Raw genomic sequence first — 21,838 nt, 5'->3', positions numbered from 1 at the left:
GGCCTGGTGGCCATGGAAGCCTACATTCCTCCAGAGGAGGCAGTATTTGTCTCAAAGGAGACAAAGTTCACTGGACAAGTAATTTCTACAGCTTTATGTGTTCATCTGTGAAAAGAGATAATGTTCTAAATTGTTCTATTCATGATCCCTTTAGAGGAAGAAGAAGAAATTTGAGAAGTAAAGCAGGTATTTCTTTAATAACCAGTATTACATTAAAAATTAAATACTTCAAAGTTTTCTTAGAATATCAGAATTTTTTACATGTCAAAATGCTTGGAACAACCCAAACTATCCCCATTTAATCTTGAATATCTTTCCTTAAAAGAAAATATTTTACTTGAAATATATCTCATTGCAGATTTCATTAAAAAGAGTATCAGATTTGGATATTTAGAAGGCATTATTTTTACAAGTGACACCTACAATTTTTGAAGTTATAAAAGAATGTCTGTCCATTTTTCAGCATGTTTATCTTGCCTATTTGACACTATTTTATGTTTGGTTAGCTTCTCTAATCTGATTAAAGTTCTGTTTGTGTAAGATCATGATTTGGCAGAATTGCTAATTTTTCCACAGAGAACCATTCCACTAAAGAGCAGATTTTTCATTCAAAACATTAAACATATCAATAAACAATAAATTCCCAATTTAAAAGTATTTATGTACATAGTATGCGCCAAAATATACCCAACCTCATATTTCAGTACTGAACAAGCGCCTATCAGTGATCTCTTCAGTTATTCACCCTCTTTTTCTCTGCAAAAGTTATTCTTCCTACTGTACAGAAGAAGATTTTCTGATTTCCATAACTGCTTCCATGAAGACTGAGTGAGAGTCTGCAAGCAGCTGCCCTCACTCACCCTGCGAAAAGGTGCTTTACCCCTGCAAATGGCTCCTCTCCTGTCCACTCGGGAAAGAACAGAAAATGCAGCTGGAGGCAAAGGTGAAACACACTAAACAGAGATCACTTAAAGAAATGTGACACACTCTACCTTCAAGGCCTTAAGAATATTCTCCTTCTTTATTCAGTAGGTCCTTACATGGAAACTCAGAGCTCTTAAGATAAAGCTTTCTGTCATCTGGCATTTGGCAGTGAAGCAGTTGTCTAAGTTGTGAAGACTGGCAAATTTCACTTTTGTAAACATTTTAATATGACAAACAGTATGTATTCACATAATTTATGAACACTGCTTCTCAGCCAGGAGCTGCTATTATGAAGACTACCAAATCATGAAGAAAGAACCTCCTCGACTACTTCAAACTAATTCAAAACACAAACATAAAGTCTCCAGGAGTTAGACAGCTTGAAGCAATAAAACAGGGCAGTGTACTCACCAGGGAACTTTACTGCCTGACAGTAAATTACAAGATCTGATAGCTCTGGGGCTATCTGTCTGCTTTCCTTCTTGTTCTGTGGAAGATAGAATTCTTCACCCAGCTCCATGTCGTAAACCTGAGTGATAATACCAAGAACATTTAATAATAGTATTACTGAATGCAGAAGGACTGTTGCATATCTTACTTAGGTCTTTGAAATATTTTATCACTTTCTTCCAATATGGTTTCTGTTCTCACCTAACAAATCTCTCTCCCATGTGCACATGGGATATTCTGATCAATACCTGTTACTGATTCTGCAGTAGTGTGTAAAGGCCTTATTCAGTCAGTTCTACAAACATTTAGACAAAACAAACACATCCCTGTTGAGAAGAATCTACAAAACACTAAACAGCAATACACTGGTTCTTTTTCCAGATGATTTAATAAGAGGTGCTGTGATTATCTGATATCATAGTGCAGTATTTTAAACGTATTTTGAAGCATAAAGATGCTGAAGATTCACATGAAATCTTCAGTTCCATCAATATTAATTTTCAGCCAAGCAGCCTATATTTACTATAACCTCTGAGGACATTTCTTGAACAGTATGTTGAGCATTTGTTCTACTTAGGCTATTTTCTCTGGTGTCTCTCCATGCTTTCTATTGTTTCTCTTCATTAAAGTGCATTTGCTATCTGATGTCTCAGTTACCTAAACTGTCCAAATCCTTTTGAACCTGGTTATATATAAAAGTGCAGCTGAGAAGAAAGAGTGAAAAAGCAGAACTACCTTTCCTTTGTTATTGTAAGTAGCACCATCAGCCTTCTTTAGTCGTTTGGCAGTCTCTTCATTATATTCAAACTGCAGTTTATCACTTGATAATTTATTCTCAGGTCGATCTTCAAGAATATTATCTAAAAATTAATGGGATTTTAATAAACATAAAGCCAAACAATTTCAACTGGAAATTTAACTTGAATTAACAATATTTGTGGACAGTGTTGTGAATCTTATATGAATAATTAGATGCTAAAATAATGCATTTACTGGTCAGAGCATCATCCTCTAGTAGTAACCTTCTATTTAAAAATTTTATGCTTCAGTTTGGTTAAGACACTGCCTTTCCTTTAAAGCCCATCCTTTTGTGCTCAGAAGATCTTTACAACCAAACCATCTAATAAATTAAGTTTGCCATCTGAAAATAACTGGTATTCCTGAATGACAAAAAAAATGCCAAAGATCAAGCACAATTTAACCCCATCAAATACAAAAACATTTTGTACAGCAATTTTTGGCTTTCCTCTCCTTACTTTCATCATGTACAAGTATTTTTTACATCTATAGAAGTACCTCTTCAAAGCTACATATTTTTCAGAGAACAGTATGCCTCATAATGATGTGGTCTTTCAAAATGTTACAGCTGTCACAAAAGGAATGGTTTCAATTTATTCTTGATAATCCTGATGCTTTGACCATATTCTTTTTATGCATAACAAGTGTCACACATGCAGGCTTCTAACAGCTCCTGACCAGTTAACAATGCCATGTAAGAATATCTGCTTGCACTTATAATATGAAGTAGAAGCTATATATTCACACTGTCACATTGAACAGGCTGAAGATGCAGTGCTGATCGCATGCAGTTAAAATGCTCAACCAAGTGGCTTTTACCTTCCTGGCTGTTAGGAGCAGGAGAAGCATTAAGGACATCAGCTACAGGGAAACGAGTCAGAGAGGGAATAAGAGTAAAGGGAAATAAGACTTAGAGCCAGAGATATGAAAAGTAAGTGTCAGTTGTAAAACTATTAGCCTTACACAAAAAAAATGTATCGGTAAGAAAATTAAAACTGAATCTCTTTTAGAAAGTTTACAGACTATTATTTAGATTAGTTTTAACAAAATATTAGGATAATTAAAGACTTCAAAGAATAATCATTGTAATAAAGTAGTAAACCATGCTGCAGATTGCTTCACATATGGAAGGTGTAAATGTTTCTTGCTAGCTTCAGATTTTTCAAACCTTCTCTTAACTAGAACAGTGCTAAAATGTCACTTACTGCAATCAGTTTGCAAAATTTTCTTGCAAATATGTTAGCAAAGATTTGAGTTTTCACTGCAATTTACATCTACAGCATCTCCACCCTGTTGCTCACAAAGAGTATGCTCAAGCAGCCAGCTAGGCCAACTTTCAGGCAAAATGCAACTGAAAGCAGCATTGACATCAAACTCATAAATAACATTGCTATTCCACAAGCACTGTCAAGTCTTGAACTGCATTTGTTAATTTTGTGCCTATTTTTAAAATCACTAAACAGAGGAACAAGAGATGTAAGCAAGAGACCACCTGGAAAGAAGCCCTGTGCTGCAGGACATGCTCGAGCCTTACATCTTCTCTGAACATGGCACCTAGAACTTAAATGGGTCCCCAGCAGAATGAAAAGTGCAGTGAGTGAAGCTGCTCACTCAGGAGAACATCCCCAGCTCTGTCAGACCAGTTGTCCATCTAGCCCAGTATTCTTTCTGAAAGTGGCAACAGAGCAACCAGCCACTAATCACCAACAACCACAATCACTGAATAATAGGGATGTTGGACCAAATACTGCTACCAATAACAATTGCTTATACATCTCTTCATGAATTTGTCCAATCCTTTTTTTTTAATATGCTGATGCTATTTGGCTCTGCAATTTCCCAAGGCAGCACATTCCAGAAGTTTACTACCAGCTGCACAAACAAATATTTTACCTATTTTAGACTGATCTTCCACTTGCTTTACTGAGCACTTGCTAGATCTAACGAGTAACATTCTGTGCTTCCCTTAATTCACCACTTCATGACTTAGTAAACCTGCTTCCTATTTACCCCTCTTCTCCACCAGCTGAAGAATTTCAGCCTTCTCAGACTCATGCACAGACACTGCTTACCCAGCTCATGCCTGAACTAGAATATTCACATCTTATTACTACAGTTCTAACAAAAGCACTGTAAAAAACAAACAAAGAAATATAGTTACCATCAGAGAGAGATTCATAGTCATAGTCATATTCATCTTCCTCATCTTCTTCCTCTTCATTGGTGGGTGTGGGGTTGCTAGCACCATTGTTAGCCTGTGCTTGCAAATGTGCCAGTTGGTGAGCCTACAACAACAGAAACACTACATCATTGCTAAGTACTTTTGAAGAGAAAAAGAGTTTTCATGTTTGTATCTTGTTGTGTTTCTATGAAAGCACTGAATATATTAAGTGAGAAATAGGTAAGATTGTTAAGATCACACTAAAATACCACTTTGGGGGTTTGAACATAAAGAGAAATTGCTTTGCAAGAAAAACACTTAATAAGATATGAAACCTAATTAATTATGGAAAAATGTCAAAGTTGCACATCATTCAAGACTACCTTTTTCCAGTCTGAGATATGCTGTTTCAGAAACAGTTAAATACTTTTTCAAAAGATGGAGAATATCTATATGCTGGGTATGATCAGTGTGATTTACTCATCCGATAACAAGAATTTAAGTCTAATGCAATTGTGTTTACATTTTGAGTAATGGCAATTAGTTTTCAAGGATTCAATTGAACTGCTGAGTAACCACAGACATTATTAGATTGAGGCTACTTGAGATGCAGCCCTAAATTCTAGAAATCAAAAAGATTCTCACATGGGAATAAACACCATTTGAGTAGCAGAGTCTACCACAGAAAGTCAATTAAAAAATCAAGTATTTGACTGGCTTGAATTTGAAAAAAGAAACAAAGCAGAACTCTACCAAAAATGACTACATACTGTAAATACACACACATACTCAATGCATATGACTATTTCTCAATAAACATGAATTGTAAATGTTAAAATCTCAGAGAAAAAGATTTATTTATGTTTGTCACACAGGGCATGTGGTGTTAATCATAATATTATGAAGTTTTATAAAATTAATAGACACTAAAATTTAGTTAAGCTGTAGCTATAATTTACTATATGTGTTGTCTACTTATCTGAAAGCACTGCAATTCACTGTGAGTTATCCAAGCATGAATGTGCATTAGATTGTTCTGCTGTACATTGGGATTAGCAAAAACTTCAAACACAAATGAACTATTTCTAACAAGAGTTGGGTCTCACTGCTAGCTGTTAAGGAAGCACTTTACCTTTTGTTTCAATATATCCACTGGAGTTTGATGGGCTTTCAGCTTTTTGTTTTTAAGCAGGATTTTTCTTCTCAGTTGACCAGGGGAAGGCAGCATGGGATCATCAGAAAAGTCACTCTCAAATAAAAACTTTGTCACCAACTTATCTCCAAATACACTCTGAAATACCAAGAACAGGTGATGTGTTATGGAAAGCCCCAGGGCTCGTGCTGGGAATACCTGAGCACAGTGCAGGGCCCACCTTGAAGATCTCGGCCATCTTGCGCTGCTGGGGCAGCGAGCAGTGGTTCTCTATGGAGATGATGACCGGCATGTCGGAGGTGATGAACGCGTTGCGATCGATGGCTTCCACCACCTCCTGCCACAGACAGACAGAGGCCATTGAAAGAGCACAGCAGCATTCTGCAGCTCTCAGTTAATCTACTGCTAGCTGAGAGGGGAGACATCTGCCTTCCTCTGCAAGAAGGAAGAGGCCACTCTGTGCTTTCAAAGTAAGCTGTCATCTTGCTTTGAAAGCACAGAGTAATGCAAGCGCACTTGCATTACCACTTGTTACAAGACAGGCGGTAGCACTTTTGTTACTTAGGTACCAACAAAAAGACAGAAAATCACATTACATATGCTACAAAAACTAACTTGAAAGCATATTTACCGCTGAGAATTTAATGTCTGACATAATCTGTAGTTTATATTCTGTTAGAATTTAGCCCATTAGAATTTTTATTTTTCTAGTAGGCAATTTTTTTTCCCCTTCATTACAGAAAAAATAACTTCTCTTTTTTTTTTGCTTCTACATGCATTACCAGCATACCTTAAAAGAGATCTTTGTAGTAAGAGTGTGCCCATGATAAATGATAGGCATCCCATCATCACCATCCCAGCAGTCCAATTCTACGCTTCTGCAGCCTTGTAAAAGAACCTATAATGCAATTGAACAGTGTAAGCACATCTAAGCTACAGTATCATGCCATCAAAGCAGAGCTGAATGAAAGCCCAGTGATTCAGCAAAATTGCTGGAAAGAGCAATCTCTGTGAAGTGAACAGTCCGTGGAATGTACAGCCCCCAGCTAACTCCATTCCCTAACTGAATTCCTTATTTCCCATTGAAAAAGACTGGGAAAATTAAGCAAAGCAAGTATATTCTTGGGAGAATTACCATAAAGCTTTGAAATTCATGGTATCATACAGGACACATGGAATCTGTTTGCAGCAGGTGGTTCTTATTGCATAGCTTAATTTTCTGAGAGAGGGAAACATTCCCATATTTTTACCTGCAAAAACAGCTATAAAGGAATGTGGCAATTTATTTCAGGTTGCTCTCATGACGACTTATGGAGAAAGCATCTGCAGTTTGTTTGCTGGGGTTTTTTTGTTATTATTAGCTTTATAAATAAAAGATAGTCTGAAAATGAAGTCTTAAGAAACTTCTATGAGAATAGTTACAATGGAAATGTGCCAGGCCATGTTAATCAATTATATCAAGCTATTTACAGCCATCAATTCATTCATCAATTTTTTAATTATTCATTTATTTCTTTTAGAAAGCCATTGCTAGAAAACTAATGAAGCAAAGAGGAAGGATGAAGGAAGAGATGAGTTAATCCATCTTTTGGCAGCCCACCTTATTATTGTGATCAGTATTTAGCATGCCTGTCATCTGTACTACAAGCTAATATTTTACTGAATAGAAAGATCCCAAAAATTAAAACCATTTCCAGCAAAACCATTTGTGAACAAAGAAAAAATTACTTCTACTCAAAACCTGAATAATTTTATTTCAGACAGTTGTGTCCATAGCTGGCACTTCACCACTTCTCTGAGAGCCAGACACACTGAGCCAGACCAAAGTGCCCCTTCAGCTGGTAACAAATACTTGAGGGACAGGAAGAAGCTTTTCTTAATCATGCAAACTTTGAAGGCAGTTGATCTCTATCTCACTTCCCATCTATTACCAACACAATACTAAGATCACTGTGCAGTGCTAGTACAGGAATCTCTGCAACTGCATTACTCAGTGCATTTGTGTTATTCAGGATTTCCTAACACAGCCTCACCTCTCTGCCTATAGCCTGAGGTGAAGGAGCATAGGGGACACCAGATGAGTCCATTCTCAGTGATGAGCCATTAACTCTCAGCATAATGAAAACACTGCTGCCAGGAAGTTTGATGCTTTCTCCAGCATTTTGTAAACACACAAACGTACAAATATATATAATATACACACAAACAAATACAGAACTGAAAGCCCAAGGGAGAAATTGTTCCTTCCCCAATCAGCAAAAACTGTAAAATATTCCTAGAAGTAACGTTTTTAGAAGTTATAGTTCTATTTGAAATTAGTCTTTGCAGTGCAATGTACAGTATCTCAGTAGTGTTTCTGACATCTGAATGAACTAAAATATTAGATCAGTCTTTCCTGTGGGAAAGTCTAATTTTAGTAGGTTGGGTCAGACCGACTGGTGTCTAAATGCTATGAATCTCAAACTAAACCCATTTTTTTGCTTTAGAAAAGGCATTTGAGCACAACTGTGCTTACAGGCAGCTTTCCCACACATCATGTTTTCCAACGTTTTGCAAGCAGGGGTTTAGGACATCTAGATTTTCAAAGCAAAAAGGTCATGTTCCTGAAACTTGCCAGTAAAACAAACAAGCTCATGTTGAAAGCTACACAACAATCCAATCTTGCATACCTGGCTGTAGAGCTCCACTGAGGACTCCCCTTTAAGCTGATGGCCAGTAAGGTAAGTATTGTGTGAGGATTCTATGTAGTAATATGAGAGGGGAAAGTGCAACTCCTCAGCATTCTCCTGTGATTCATCATTTTTGGAGGCAAAGTTGTCTTTATCCATCAAAAATCTAGAAGTGAGAAGATGTGAGGAAATTTTATACTGTGATGAGCATTTTGTGACTCTCTGAGAAACATCAATACACTGGTATCATCTTTTTATATATACATACAAATATATATATATATACATATATAAGCACATAAGTAATTACCTTGCAAATCCTTCAAAAGATAGCAGCCCTTGCTGGCACATGTTCACACTAGGTTCAAATTTCTATGAGGAGGAAGAAATCAAAGATGTAAATAATAAAAATTTTTAGAAACATATCTTTGTCATGTTTTTATATGTAGTCTGCTCATAGCACTAAACAGTTAGTATTTAAACACAGTCTCTTTGTGGATAAAATAATCAGGTGCCTGCAAACTGTGTTTTACAAATGACTACACAAACATACTAAAAGCATAATCATAAATCAGAGGCATTCAGGTTGAAAGGGATGTTGCCTAATCCAACCTCCTGTTCCAAGCTGAGACAGCCATTAAATTGCAATTAAGAAAGATTTATGATCAGGCGTCCTACTCCTATCTAATATGCTTAAATACAGCATACCACCATGTCAACAAGAGTTGTGGTATTCCAACTTGAAGTTTCTTTAGAATTTCTGTCTTTTCAACTCTGCAACTCTATTTTACATGTTGATAGTTATATATAGTTTTTAGCCTTTGTTAACTGTTAAACAGGGACTTAGTTTTGGAGTATATTAATTACACATGGAGGAATTTGAAGGAATAAAAAGTTTTCTACACAGTTTCTAAAATCTTCAGCCATGGTACATAAGGGAATAAAGTGGCCATGTTTGCTCTGGAAGATTTTTTACAATAAAACAAAAATATGTGGAAATGGTGCTTTTTAAAGTACCAATGTAAGATTATGCCCAATCAAATATGGAGCTAGACAAAGCAAAAATAAAAAAATTGTCATGAACACTTTTTGTAAGTGATGACATCCTTACATCCTTTCTCTGCCAAAGTACACATTGCTAATAAAACTATTTATTTGCATTTTTAATGGATATATTTATAGACATCCATGCAATTTTCTAGTCCTAAATAAAGATAGTATTAAATTTCAAATTCAAGTAAACTGTAGAGACAATAGCAGTGTGAAAGGAGACACCCACACAGATGCTATTCTGAACAACACACAATGTTAATGGGGAAAATGGAAGTAACTGGAATTCTAGTAAAAAGGAAATGCAGGATATTTGTATTACAGACCTGGATAATACTGAGGATTTCATCATAGGTGCAGTGTTCTCCTTGGCAATTCACTAGGAAGTCGTTAAGCTGCTGGATTCCTACTCCAAACACTCCCAGTGATGTGCTTTCAACTCCAGTACCATTGGTTACGATGCTGGCAGCAGCAATAGCATCAGATATTTGCCTCTGGTTGTCTGATAGCTGCTGCCTGCTCTTAATGAACAAACCAAGGTCTGAAACATTTCTAGTCAACAAATCTTAAAAGAAAAATGAGGAAATAAAAAGTATAAGCTAAACAAATTATGTTAGAAGATAACCTAGTATACAATACACACAAGTATCTCACTGGGTGTTTTAGCAGTAAATTAGAACAAAATCATCTTGTTTCTACCCACTAATAAAAGAGAGAGCATTAAGCATGCATGTGAGCAGATTACAAGTATCCAATTACTCTGAACAAAATCCTGGAACCTTTAACATGGATCCACGGCCTCTTACACACCTGGGACTCTCCTGCTCCATCTCATCACCACAAACAGCCTCAAAGCCTTTCCTTCACTGTGTGCAACCCCACACCCTTACTTTATCTTCTTCCAGTCTCATATGCCAATTGTTCTGCACCCTCCCCACAAGCTACTTGGCAGAAAGACTGTTTTCTTTACATGGCCAAAGTCCCAGACTTAGATTATGGTAACTGAGGAATGTAAAGGGGGACAGAGGCTTCCTTCCCCTTTATCCCACATAAAACAGATCCACTAGGAAAGTAGATAAGAAAAAACAGCCAAATGGGACACAGGGCACAGCCTCCTCATTTCTCCTCCCTATATTTGCTCAGTGTTTTAGCCCTTCCAGGACTCCTGCAACCTGTAGAGATCCCTGGGCTCAGCCATTCAGCAACAAGTTTTATCCTCTGCTATTACCAGTTACAAATATATCTGGCTAACGGAAAGCTGGAATATTTTTCCTTCCCTTCATTTTTTTCTTATAGCCCACTAACTAGTGGAGGCATGGCAGCAGTCCTCTACTTACACTTGTAACTGATAAGGAGACTGACTGAGATACATTTTATTAAGTGAAATAATTGAAGCTGCTCAGTAGTCTAACAATTGCATTTTTCTCTTTAACAAACCTAAATCGGGCTGGAATCCACTGCTATTTTCATCAATCTTCAAATTAGTATAAAGTGGAGCAGGCTCTAAGCCTGATCGATTGCAAGGCACAGCGTAAACATCAAAAAGGTCTTTCAGATCCTTGCGGCTACGGACACTGCAAAAAGAACAAAAAATTCAATTTTTGCTCTGTTATAAACTTGGATGAATGAAATTAGTACAGAAAAAAAAATCTTTTACCTGAAAGATTTGAAGAGCTCTACAAATTCCACAAAAGTCATGTTACTATCAGACACCATGAAGTTCTGAAATCCCTTCATTCCTCCTTTGACACGGCCATGCCAGCTACTGCTGCTCCATGTGCTAAATCACAAAAAGACTGCTGTAGTTCAGTTACATTAAACTTCTACTTAACTGAAATATTATGCATTAGTATATTAAGTATATTTGTGCTCTCCTTAATGCATTTATTAGCAATATCTGGAAGAAGCAAATAAAGCACCATCTTCTAAGATGCATAATGATGTTTTCTACATTCTTGGTTTATAGCAGCTATATTTTTTCTTCAAGACAACTGTAAACTTTATCAGAATGAATAATGTATGTCATGCAATTTAAAACTTTCATGTGAAAAAAGGCTTGATGTACATGGCACAAATGAAAGCACTTATTTTCTCTTTAAAGAAAACAATGCCAATATTCTTGTAATGCAGGCTGTGTATAAGGTCCACTGAAGACAAAATAATAAAACAGATTGTTCTGTAACTGCAATAATTAATCTAAGTTGTGCAGCTGAACAACATTTTTGAAGTAGAACCAGCACGTTTCCAAAAGTCACATCCCCAAATCTTTGGCTTCTAGAGGATTTGCACTAGTAAGTACAGTTAGGCCTTACTTGAGCAGTATGAACAAGTCCTTAGTGAACTACATGGAGTACCTTGCAATGAGGGGCCGAGATGTAGAGCCCCTTCCTGGACCTAAACACCAATGAACACACATTACAGGAATGGGATCTGCCAGCAACAGCACCCTGAAAAGGGCAGGATCTAAGCAACAACACAAATATCAAGAACTATCTAGTTTGAACCACAATTAACTGGACAAGTTACAGTATTTCCTTCAAAATATCAGATCACATGTCAGATTTTATTGCTCTGTAATGTTCAAATATACGGATCCATTCTTCTACGAATTTTGCCACCAGGCTCAGTACAAATAGTTCAGATAGCTGTGATGCAAAAACAGAACCAGCTTGTTGTCCAGTATTCCTAAGGACATGCCTGCAAGCAGGTGACTTTCTACACAAATAGACTGGACCAGATTCCTGAGTTCACTCCTGGCATGGGATGGATGCATGCAATTGAAAACAAAATGTGATTTAAAAGTATTCAAAAATACCATCTACTTCAGTTGATAATATTGGATTTGTATGCCATCACTATGGAAAGTACTGACACACTGCATAAAACTTTTTTAGCTAAAATAATTCCCAGCATTTTTACAAGACAGGAAAAATAAACCATGATGAGGAAAGCCTCTAGATTCCAGAAAACAGATTGGAACTGCAGAGTACCAAATGGGAGACCAAGAGCAGAAGAAAATGCTCACCATTTCACCCAATCTGATCACTAAAGATTATCTTCCAGAGTAATGGGAAAACAATACAAACAAAAGATTTAAATAAAAAAGCCAAAATCCCCAAGAAAACTCCATCGTCACCAACCACCAAAATTGCAATTAGTAGCAGTCTGGACTGACTGCTGAGTGAGGAGGTTTACTCTCTCTTCCCAAAAAAGCCACCATCTCTAGTTTTCCATATCCTGTCCTCTGTCCCAGGATCTTATCAACCATCCTCCTGCTTCCTCCACTTTACAAGCAGCACTAGATTTCCAAGGAACTTGGAAATTCATCAGACGCCCATCTGCTTTGAAGGAATGACAAAAGCAGCTGCAAGCTACTTGTCCTCAGAATAAAACTCTCTCCAGTGCTCCAAATTTCTTAATGGCTTATTAAAACAGGGTCAAGATAATGGGTCAAATATGTAAATCTGTTCTTAGGAAGACTCCTTCAGGACAGATGAAACAGCCATAAGGTACATCCTGAGCAAGTTCTGTCAGGAAGGGTCATAGCAAACTTGGGACTGCTCTGCAAAGTGATGCTGTGGAAGTGCCAGGCAACGCTGCCAGGGAAAACCTGTGGTAACTGGGGGGAGGTTCACAGTGCTTAGCTACACACAGATCATGCAGAAACCCAGGCCTGAGAGGATTTAAAAGAACGTTAGCTGTCCTTTGCCAGAGAATGTGAGTTCTTCATTGAACCTTTTAATCTAATTTAGAGACAAAAACAATTTTGGCATAAAAGCAAAAAAGCAGATTTTCAAAACACAGAACAATTTTCTAGAGATTGTAAAGGAGTATTTCTTCAGTTCAGTGTAAAATAAAGCTGTTCTCACCATTAACAAAAAAAAAAATTGATTACCAAGACAAATCCAAGTTCGTGAATGACAGTGGAAAACAAAAGGAATGCAGAGGCTCAAAAAGCAGCATTAACCCAACCACACATGTCCACAGGCGACTCTACTAATCACACCTGCTGCCAAATCCAACTGTTTTAAGTATAAATACAATACCCAAGAAATACACAACTGAAACCACTGTACAAGACATGTCTCTACAAATAAAATGTTCTATCAGCAGCAGTAATCCCTTCTATTGTTTACTGTTCTCTCCTGGAACCTCCAAGATTCATATTCATAAAGATATTTCAGCAATCCTTCTCCAGAAAGGCACTGGAAAGCCTCTGCAGAGACTGTCTTCTTGTATGTTATAAAGTATTATGCACATCTCTGAACTATTATTAATACTGTAATTACAACTACCATCACCATTAGTATCTATAGCATGAATATAACAGTGCACTATGATACTGCACATACTGCAACAGTACAACCTTTTACACGGCCTGAGTGGCACAAAAAAGGATGAATGTTCAAGAAAAAGACACCTGTGAGAGATTCCAAATTGGTTCCTCCATTTCCCAAGACAGTACTTCAGCCATCACCAGGAATGTCAGCACAGGTTATTACTCCCTCAGGTAGAAATTATTTATGCTGAGAAACCTCAGAACCTCAGCTCACACATCTATAACATTTCTGTTGATTTTCACTATACAGAAAATGCCTATAACTATGTTTTGGAGAAGATCTGGAGAAAGAGTTAATCTCTGTATTTGTGCAGCTTTGGAACAGCATTCCAATCTGCTTCTGTAACATAGAAACTGAAAACATGCTGCTCAGGGACTTGCTACAAAGCCATCCTCAGATTCATGGCATTTCAGCTTAAATGTCCTGTGTTCTCCTACAAATGTGTTTTAGATGCCTACAAAAAGGCTAATGACATTTCTGGTGCTGTTTTTGTCAGAATTTGCCAGTTGGGCACAAACCCACATTAGATAATAAATAAGTATAGTAGCTTCTTTTGTTTTTTCCATCAAATGGATTTTGCCCTTACCTAGACTGACTTTTGCTTGATGATATTACAGGAGAGGAGACTGGTCTCGCTGGTGAAGATGATGTGGCTCCTAAGTTGGGAGATCCAGATGCTGTCAGAGAGTGAGCTCTTCTTGATGGAAGGTTGTTAGATGGAGAAGCATTAATAATAATATTTTGATCTAAGGAGAAAACAAAGTTTTCATCACAATTACATTTGGCCCAATAAAAATGCTTTTGTCCAGGCGACCTATATGAAAATTCAATAAAACATAGTAAGACACTAGCAGGATTCCAGCTTTGTCCCAAAACAGTTAAAAAAGTATGTACTGAACAACATTATGAATGTATTTTATCTGAATAGAAAGGGAATGCTACTGAAACTAAATGAAAGAACAATCATGAACAACTAAAGAAATTAATTTCAGAGTTCACAGATTTGGAGTTTCAACTGCAAAAGTAGCTCTATAAGTTTATTTTTAACACTACAAAAAATATCTGCCTAAAAAAGCTTTGAGCAAAACCTTGACAGATTTTTAATTACTGAAGCAATATATTTACCTGGTTCTTCTTGTTCATCAATATCCTGAGGATCTGAACCACTTCTATTACGATATTCCTTACAGCTTTTTGCCTTCCGAGTTGCCATTTCATCATCAGTGGCCTCTCCACTTTCACCCTAAAATAATGAGCAACATAATAAACATCCCAAACCTACTATTTGCATTTCATTTTAGTACAATCTGTAACAAAATAATGAGATAAATCAGCTATTCCTTACAAAACAGACTCCTGTGAGGCCAGTAACAGTAGAGAAGAGACAACTTAAATAGATGCATGGCATGGGACCATTAGGTGTTACCTCAGTTTGACACCAGACAGAAGATAATGATTGTGCCTCTCTAGAATGCTGCAGCTGGTTTTACACTATTTCACTGGTGCACTGGAGCCCTAAAGAGGATGGATCTTGTCATTTGAGAATCCTTCTACCTGCCCACTAGAAAATGCGGGTAGCGCAGAGGTGCTAGTCCTGCATTTTCCTCTCTCCTGCCTATTGTTGAAAGCAGTTTTGTTCAGGAAAAGAGGAGACTGCCAGACTAGGTCACGTTCCTGTCACCCACACAAGATAAAATGCAAGCTAATGCAATGTGGAATAACAATGGTAGTGTGTTTCGAAACATGAAAACATAAAGGATTAAAAAAAATTACACCAACCTCCAGACACCACTTTGCATGTAAAGATTTTTACCACCACCAGTATTTTATCTTTATACTGAGGTAGCACCAAAAGGCTGCAAGAAAATTCTGTCCCATTCTGTTAGCCCTGGCACCTACACATCCTAACAACGCTGCAAGCATGAGATATGAACAAACTATTGGAAAACAATAATCCTCAAACCTGAAATGACAATAAACAGTTTTAAAATCATCATCATCATCAAACTTCTTTTCTCTGGTTCAGAACACAGCTACACAGTGACTGCAAGGAGGAAACAAAACACGTGAATAACAAAATATTCTACCCTGATGAGTACTTTCTTCTTTTTCTTAGCTGTACTGATTCCCAGAGTGTTGTTTCTCTGCACATTGGGCTTCTCAGTGCTTTTGGTGAGAGATCCCGTGCCTGTGCTTCTTGCACTCCATCGTCTGCCTCCAAACAGCTCAACAGCCTGAGCCAAGGTTGGGCCTTCAAACCTTCCATCCTCCTACAAAGATTCTCAGTGTTAACAAAACAAGGAGAATAAGGACACATTTTTAAAGCAATAATATAGATCTCTAAGGAACCAATGAAAGAAACATCAAGAGGAGACAATTTCTGATTACTGAGTGAATTCCCCAGGGCTATTTTGTTTGCTGCTCTGGGGATGTTTTTGGCCCTAACTATTATCACTCATTATTTTGGTGCCCTTTTAAACTACAGTCATTGCTTTTTTCCTTAATAAAATACTTATTTCAAAACTCCAAATATATGAAGAGCTTTGTAAGAAAAAAAATTTAACCTCAGTGTACTGGAAACTTGCAAGGTTTGACATAACCTTGTGTGGAGAATCAGATCTTGCTGCTTAATCCGTGTTACAAAATGGAGATTTAGTGCTAATCTTTAATCTAATCTTACTTATGATGGAAACTAATTGCATTACATTCAGCTGTTGATATCTTTAAACTTTTTTATAGAGAATCACAGCATTTTTTACCTGGTAAAGGCTGACATACTGTTTCCGTAGCCACTGTAGTCTTTGATCAGGGAATCTCCTCATTTTTCTTACAGCTTTAGTCAGTTCCAGCAATCCATCATACAGCATTCTGGCAGTGTATTTTGGAGCAACAAAGTGCAGCAACTTATTATCAGTAGTCTGAAGTCCATAAAGTAGTGTTATACCATTTTCTTCAAGGGACATATTGCAAAGCTTATTTTGAACACACACAGTGTGCATATCAATGCCTGAGTGTCCCATATATACAGCCTTGGCTGAAAACAAGTCCAAAAAGCCTTCCACCAGTCCAGTATTACCAAGAAACTGGTATTTACCAAGCTCAGCAGTATTGCCCAGCACACTCAGTTTTGCCTTAGCATTTGCAGGGCAAACTGTGGTGGGTTTTGTCCAAGTCAAAGTACTATTGTCAGGCTGGAGCTGGAGGAAGCAGCGAGCTGAGAGATGTGTCTCCTGGTCGTAATGAATGACGGTCGCCCCTTGCTGCATGAACTGATGGACGTCAGCCCTGATGGACAACACGTACCAGGGAATGAGTTCTATCCCATGGCAGAAAGCCTTTTGCTGCTCTTCTGTTGAACTGGTGTCCCATTCTTTCAACTGCTCAAATATGTCACTTTCAGAGTCTGAAAGCTCTCCAATGAGAAATCTGCAAGTGAGCAAAGATGAGAGATTTATATTTAGTGATACATGTGCTGACTTATGCTATGCTTGATGAATATTTTTTCTGCTGTAGTTTAAATAAAGGGAATACTATCATCACTATATAATTGGGACTTACAAGAACTTGTGTAGTTTTTGAAGTACTATAATTTACGTTATTGCAATTTTGCATCAGTTAAGAGATGCTGCTACAATTACTTGTAACTCCTGAAAACAATATGATTATACTTTCCTAGACCTTTCCAAACTTTGCATTAATAATAAAGAGTGTCTGATAGGTTCTTAAGGCCAAGTGATACCAGTTTCTAAATCCTCTGTGTAAGATTGCTTCAGCTGAAATATTAAGTGCCGTATGTGGAAACTGTTAGCAGGATATAGTGCATTTCAGACAGGACTTCTAATCTCTGTTCTATTACTGATTTAATGTGCAGACCTTTCACATTGTATATTATTCTGATTAAAATAAGTAAAATACTGGCTAAAATACATATCTTCCTCATAAGAATGCACAAATAATTTTATCAGATACTTTCCATAGGAAATTTTATTTTACTTAAAGAAAATATTAACATAAACTTGTATGCAGCAGCCAAAATTTCAGATATATTTTGCCAAAATTAGGAACAGTAGATAGAGAACAACAATACTGAGCTAACAGGAGAGGTAGTTAAAATGAAATGTCTTCCCTGCAGAAGTTTCTAACATGTATAAATGCACAAATGTTCAATATGCTCTTTGGGTACTTCAGTGAACATAAACAAGGACAAACTGTTCTGTGTACAACAGAACTAATAAGCACATTTTCCTAAGGATATCCAGGCAATAAAATAAAAACCATCTTCTACATATCCTTCAAGATATCATGTCCTAATACCCTCTTTGCTTCCCCTTCTTAGCACCACAGTACTCCTAGTACCTGTCCCTTACCTACCAACTAAGCCAAAGATGACTCATGTCGTGTTTCCAAGTCACATACACCATCTCCCTGAGTGCTAAACAGCACAGATGATTATCAGCTTTTCGTCAAACTCTCTTCTACCTGGATGACAAATTAATCTGAATTTTTCCCTCATTCTATACAGCAATGATTCCTCTATGAATTTATTAATGGGTGAGATCTCTGTCTCTTCACCAAATTAAAAAAAAAGTGGCAAACAGGTAGAGGTTTTATTGCTTGTTGTGAAGGGACTGACAAAATAACTGCATTGGTCTTAAGTGTAGCCTAGTTTCTTTAAGAAATGTTGCTACAAATAAAGGTCATGTGTTTTGACTGAGCTGATATAAATTGTCTTACTAGACACATGTAAATTGAAATATTTATCTGTATTATATAAAATTACATTTTAAAATGAAACAAACAACTGAAGCAGCTCTTTCTCCCCTACGCCCTCAAAACAAAGGAACAAGTCTCTGTACAAATGCTGTAACATGTATTTGGAGAGTAGCTGTGCATGGCTGGAGGAGTCTATCACAGGAGAGGCAGAAATGGCAGAGCTTTGCTTATGCTGGTTTCACATGTTGCAGGCTGCAGACTGGAATGTACAAGAAGCAGGTAAGCCAAGCACACACAGAAATGGAGCCTCTGACACGAGCTGCCAAAAGCGACACCGCTGCCAATTCCTGAGAGCACTTACAGAGCCTGGGCTGGACCAGGGGCTTTCTTTACATGTGCTGCCCTGAGAGGCAAGGAAATGAAAAGTAAAGAAAACATTGACACAGATTGCAGTGTTAGAGGAGAAAATTGAAAGGTATACAAAAAGAAAAAAAAATCCTGAGGTTTTCCACCACTATTTTATACGTTATTTACCATAATTGGAAAAGTTTAAATGTGAAGATAAGATCAGGCTAATGAAGCAATGATTTAAAGTAAGGAGTATCTTCATAGGTCACTCAATAATTAACAATTCCATAAAAAGTCTACTTCAAATTTGGTTGGTGTTTTTTTTCCCCATTTTCCTGCATACCTTTATTTTTTAAAAATTTATTAATCATCAGAACAGAGTTCTAAGAAAGATTAATGTTTGATATTTATCTGGCATGTACAGAAATCCAGGGCAATTAGCTGGGTCACTGACTACAGAGTGATAGAGCTTATTTGCTAACGCAACTAGGAAAGTAATTATACCCATTGCCCACTGATTTTATTAGATGCCTTTCATTTTCTTCAAATCAAATTAACCTACCAGCTTTGGTGCATTCATGTTCCACAATACTAATCCAAATCATCAAAAGAAAAACTAATTGAAAATCTTTCTTACAATTACAAAGTAATGAGAAACATGTTTTGCAGTGTATTTTTCTGCCTTTATGACCACAATGTTACAATTATCAGATAATGCATAATTATGGTATAATTTGGATTTTGTAACACTGTATCCAAATATGACAGGTCTCACCAGAAAGAGGACTAAATTTCTTCCTTAGAACCCTTTAGCTGTTCATAGGAATAAAATTAAACCAAACACAGCCTCCATAAAAGTACAGCATAACATGGCCCATCTGCCTCTGTAGCAATTTGCTCCTGTGCATCACTCAGTTCTCTGCATGCCCAGGAACAACATGGCAAGTGAAGAAGGAATTTCCAAAGCCTGTGAGACACTTGAGTTTAAATCCGTACTTTCAGAACTATTCTCCTACAAGTATTTTACTGTTAAAATCAGTATTTACTGCATCAGAAGTACAGACATTCATAACTGAGTAGGTAATGGTCTGAACCAGGAAACACAATTTTAATTACCTATCTGAAGTTTTGTTCATTTAAATTTTAAATTTTCATTTCAGATTCATACTGGGATTTTAAAAAAACTGAATTCCTACTTTAGTTTGGAGTGCAACTCACTATATTACATTTATGAATAAAGCATAAGTAATTTACCAAGAAATTATTTCATAAAGACATAAAAAAAGCAACTCCATTTAATTTCTATTTTGTTCGTCCAAGTGAAGTGTTTATATGCCTCATGTATTCACCATTTGAACTGTAATTTGCAAGTTGATTTTAAGGCATATTAATTAGCAAAAAATAATTTCTGGAAGAAAGTATTAGTACTTGAAAGTATTACTTGAAGTAAGTCAAGAGACAGCATACATGGGCAGAGAAGTGGGTCTGTCTTTCTTGGCTTAATCTAGTGCACCACTTCCCAGAAGCAACTAAAGCCAGATGTGAATAATTCTATTAGAAACCATTCTTTCAGGAAATCATGATTATTTCTTTTAAATGAAATTTAGAATTACATGTTAATGAAATAAATGCATTTTAAACAGGAAGATAGCAGTTGCCTCTCAGGCAGTCACTTTTTAGATTGAATGTTTAAGTAGGTGAATTAAGTTGGATAGTTCAGAACATATTGATATTTCTGACACACATTATCAGTAAAATAACTCAAGCAGTGACTTAAGAATGTTTTTATGCAAGCTCTCACATAATTTTACAATGCTTTACCTCAGAGCAGTAAAGTTCTGTTACTTAATTTGAAGTTAGTCCAACACAGTTACTTAGTTGAAAGCTGACCTGACCCACCTATGTCTACATGGGCTTTGCAATGAAACTTCTCTGCAAAGCAACATTCTAGAACATCCTGTGATGTCCTAAGTTTTACATTTCCTGTATTTCCCACTGGTGACTAGTACAGTCTTCAAGAGTTGTCTTCAAAGTGAAATCAGACTGAACACTGCCTTTTTTTACACAGAGCACAATGAAGTAAACTTCTTTGCAAAATAGCAGGACTACAGCAACCTGAAAATTCAAAATATGTTCTCACACATGAATGTTTCCCGGACAAAACTGAAACCCCTCAAAGTAACATGTCCTTAAAAGAAGAAGTCTTTTGAAGGATAATAAATAACCTTTTTTTGAAGGGGCCAGAACACTGCCTGACCACGCAGAATGTAATGTTCTGAGCTCTGATAACAAATATGTCCTGGTGCTATTCCTGTCGCTAGAGATCAAAATTGTAATTGTAACTGTGGATTTTTAAAGCTCTCTGTGTAAGACAAAAAGGATTTACCCTTATCATGAGAGGAAGTAATTACATCATGAGGGAAAATATAGCTATACAGAGAGTTTCCAAGCAGTTGAGTAGCAGGGGAGAAAAGTTCTGAATTGGAAACAGGTAAATACAAGGAAAGATGCTAAAGTTGCTCTTATTTCAAAAGGCAAGCTTTGGTAAAAGAAAATCAAAGACTAAATCCATGACATATAGAAGTGGTGATAGTAAATAAAATGAGACCTACTGGTAGCGGTTTTTGTCCTTCAAGGAGTTTTTCCTTGAGCTGCTCCCTTCACTGACATTATCTTCACCCTCTTCAGACTCCAAACTGCGATTGCAGCTCCGAATTGTTTGAAAGATATTGTTTGTTGTTGATTCTTTTTCTGGATTATTTAAACCATCCTGGCCTACTCGTTGTAGGAAATTATCTTGTCCACTGTAATCTGAAACAAACTATAGAGATATTTAAAAGATTAGTACAGCTACAAACAGAACATTGTGTCTACTTCTCACTGTAGGAATTTTTACTATTAAGAACATTTAGTGCATATATCCTAATTGCTTCCCAAGATAAGTTAAACTCCTGAAAACCTAAAAAAAAGGCTCAGTCTTTAATGTTTCATCTAACAGAGGCATTTTTCTTTTTAAACTACAATAATAGAACTCATAAGAATAGTTTCTTTCCATAGAGGAAAAGCTTGATCTGCTGAGCTTCTAAATTCTGTTTTTAAGAAACTCCAAACTTCCAATTCCCACTTAATTAAGTAGAAGGGCAGAGTATTTAGCAGAAAATAATAACACATTTCAGGCTTTACATACTTACTTAATCCAAAGTATAATCAAGATCCTTTATTACTAATGCTG

At 36.7% G+C, this 21,838-nt stretch overlaps 1 protein-coding gene across 2 annotated transcripts in view; it reads right to left on the bottom strand.

The window, feature by feature from the left end:
* PLCE1 (phospholipase C epsilon 1) overlaps positions 1-21,838 on the bottom strand; it is a 136,323-nt gene that overhangs the window by 15,698 nt on the left and 98,787 nt on the right. Inside the window, exons 7-23 of one of the 2 annotated variants that reach the window (XM_054277061.1) lie at positions 21,219-21,427; positions 16,305-16,971; positions 15,633-15,815; positions 14,671-14,788; positions 14,132-14,291; positions 10,863-10,985; positions 10,643-10,779; positions 9,532-9,770; positions 8,466-8,527; positions 8,156-8,321; positions 6,277-6,384; positions 5,707-5,823; positions 5,466-5,624; positions 4,334-4,457; positions 2,992-3,033; positions 2,110-2,234; positions 1,336-1,453 (exon numbers count right to left, since the gene is read on the bottom strand). In XM_054277061.1, the coding sequence (XP_054133036.1) occupies positions 1,336-1,453; positions 2,110-2,234; positions 2,992-3,033; positions 4,334-4,457; positions 5,466-5,624; positions 5,707-5,823; positions 6,277-6,384; positions 8,156-8,321; positions 8,466-8,527; positions 9,532-9,770; positions 10,643-10,779; positions 10,863-10,985; positions 14,132-14,291; positions 14,671-14,788; positions 15,633-15,815; positions 16,305-16,971; positions 21,219-21,427 (2,857 nt within the window). The remainder of the gene's footprint in view (positions 1-1,335; positions 1,454-2,109; positions 2,235-2,991; positions 3,034-4,333; positions 4,458-5,465; positions 5,625-5,706; positions 5,824-6,276; positions 6,385-8,155; positions 8,322-8,465; positions 8,528-9,531; positions 9,771-10,642; positions 10,780-10,862; positions 10,986-14,131; positions 14,292-14,670; positions 14,789-15,632; positions 15,816-16,304; positions 16,972-21,218; positions 21,428-21,838) is intronic. The other variant, XM_054277062.1, reaches the window with a different exon arrangement.

The sequence above is a fragment of the Melozone crissalis genome, unplaced genomic scaffold, assembly GCF_028551555.1.
Source record: "Melozone crissalis strain CALT ecotype California unplaced genomic scaffold, PUWL_Pcris_2 ptg000019l_1, whole genome shotgun sequence".
Lineage (NCBI taxonomy): Eukaryota > Metazoa > Chordata > Aves > Passeriformes > Passerellidae > Melozone > Melozone crissalis.
This window is presented reverse-complemented; position numbering and strand designations above follow the sequence as displayed.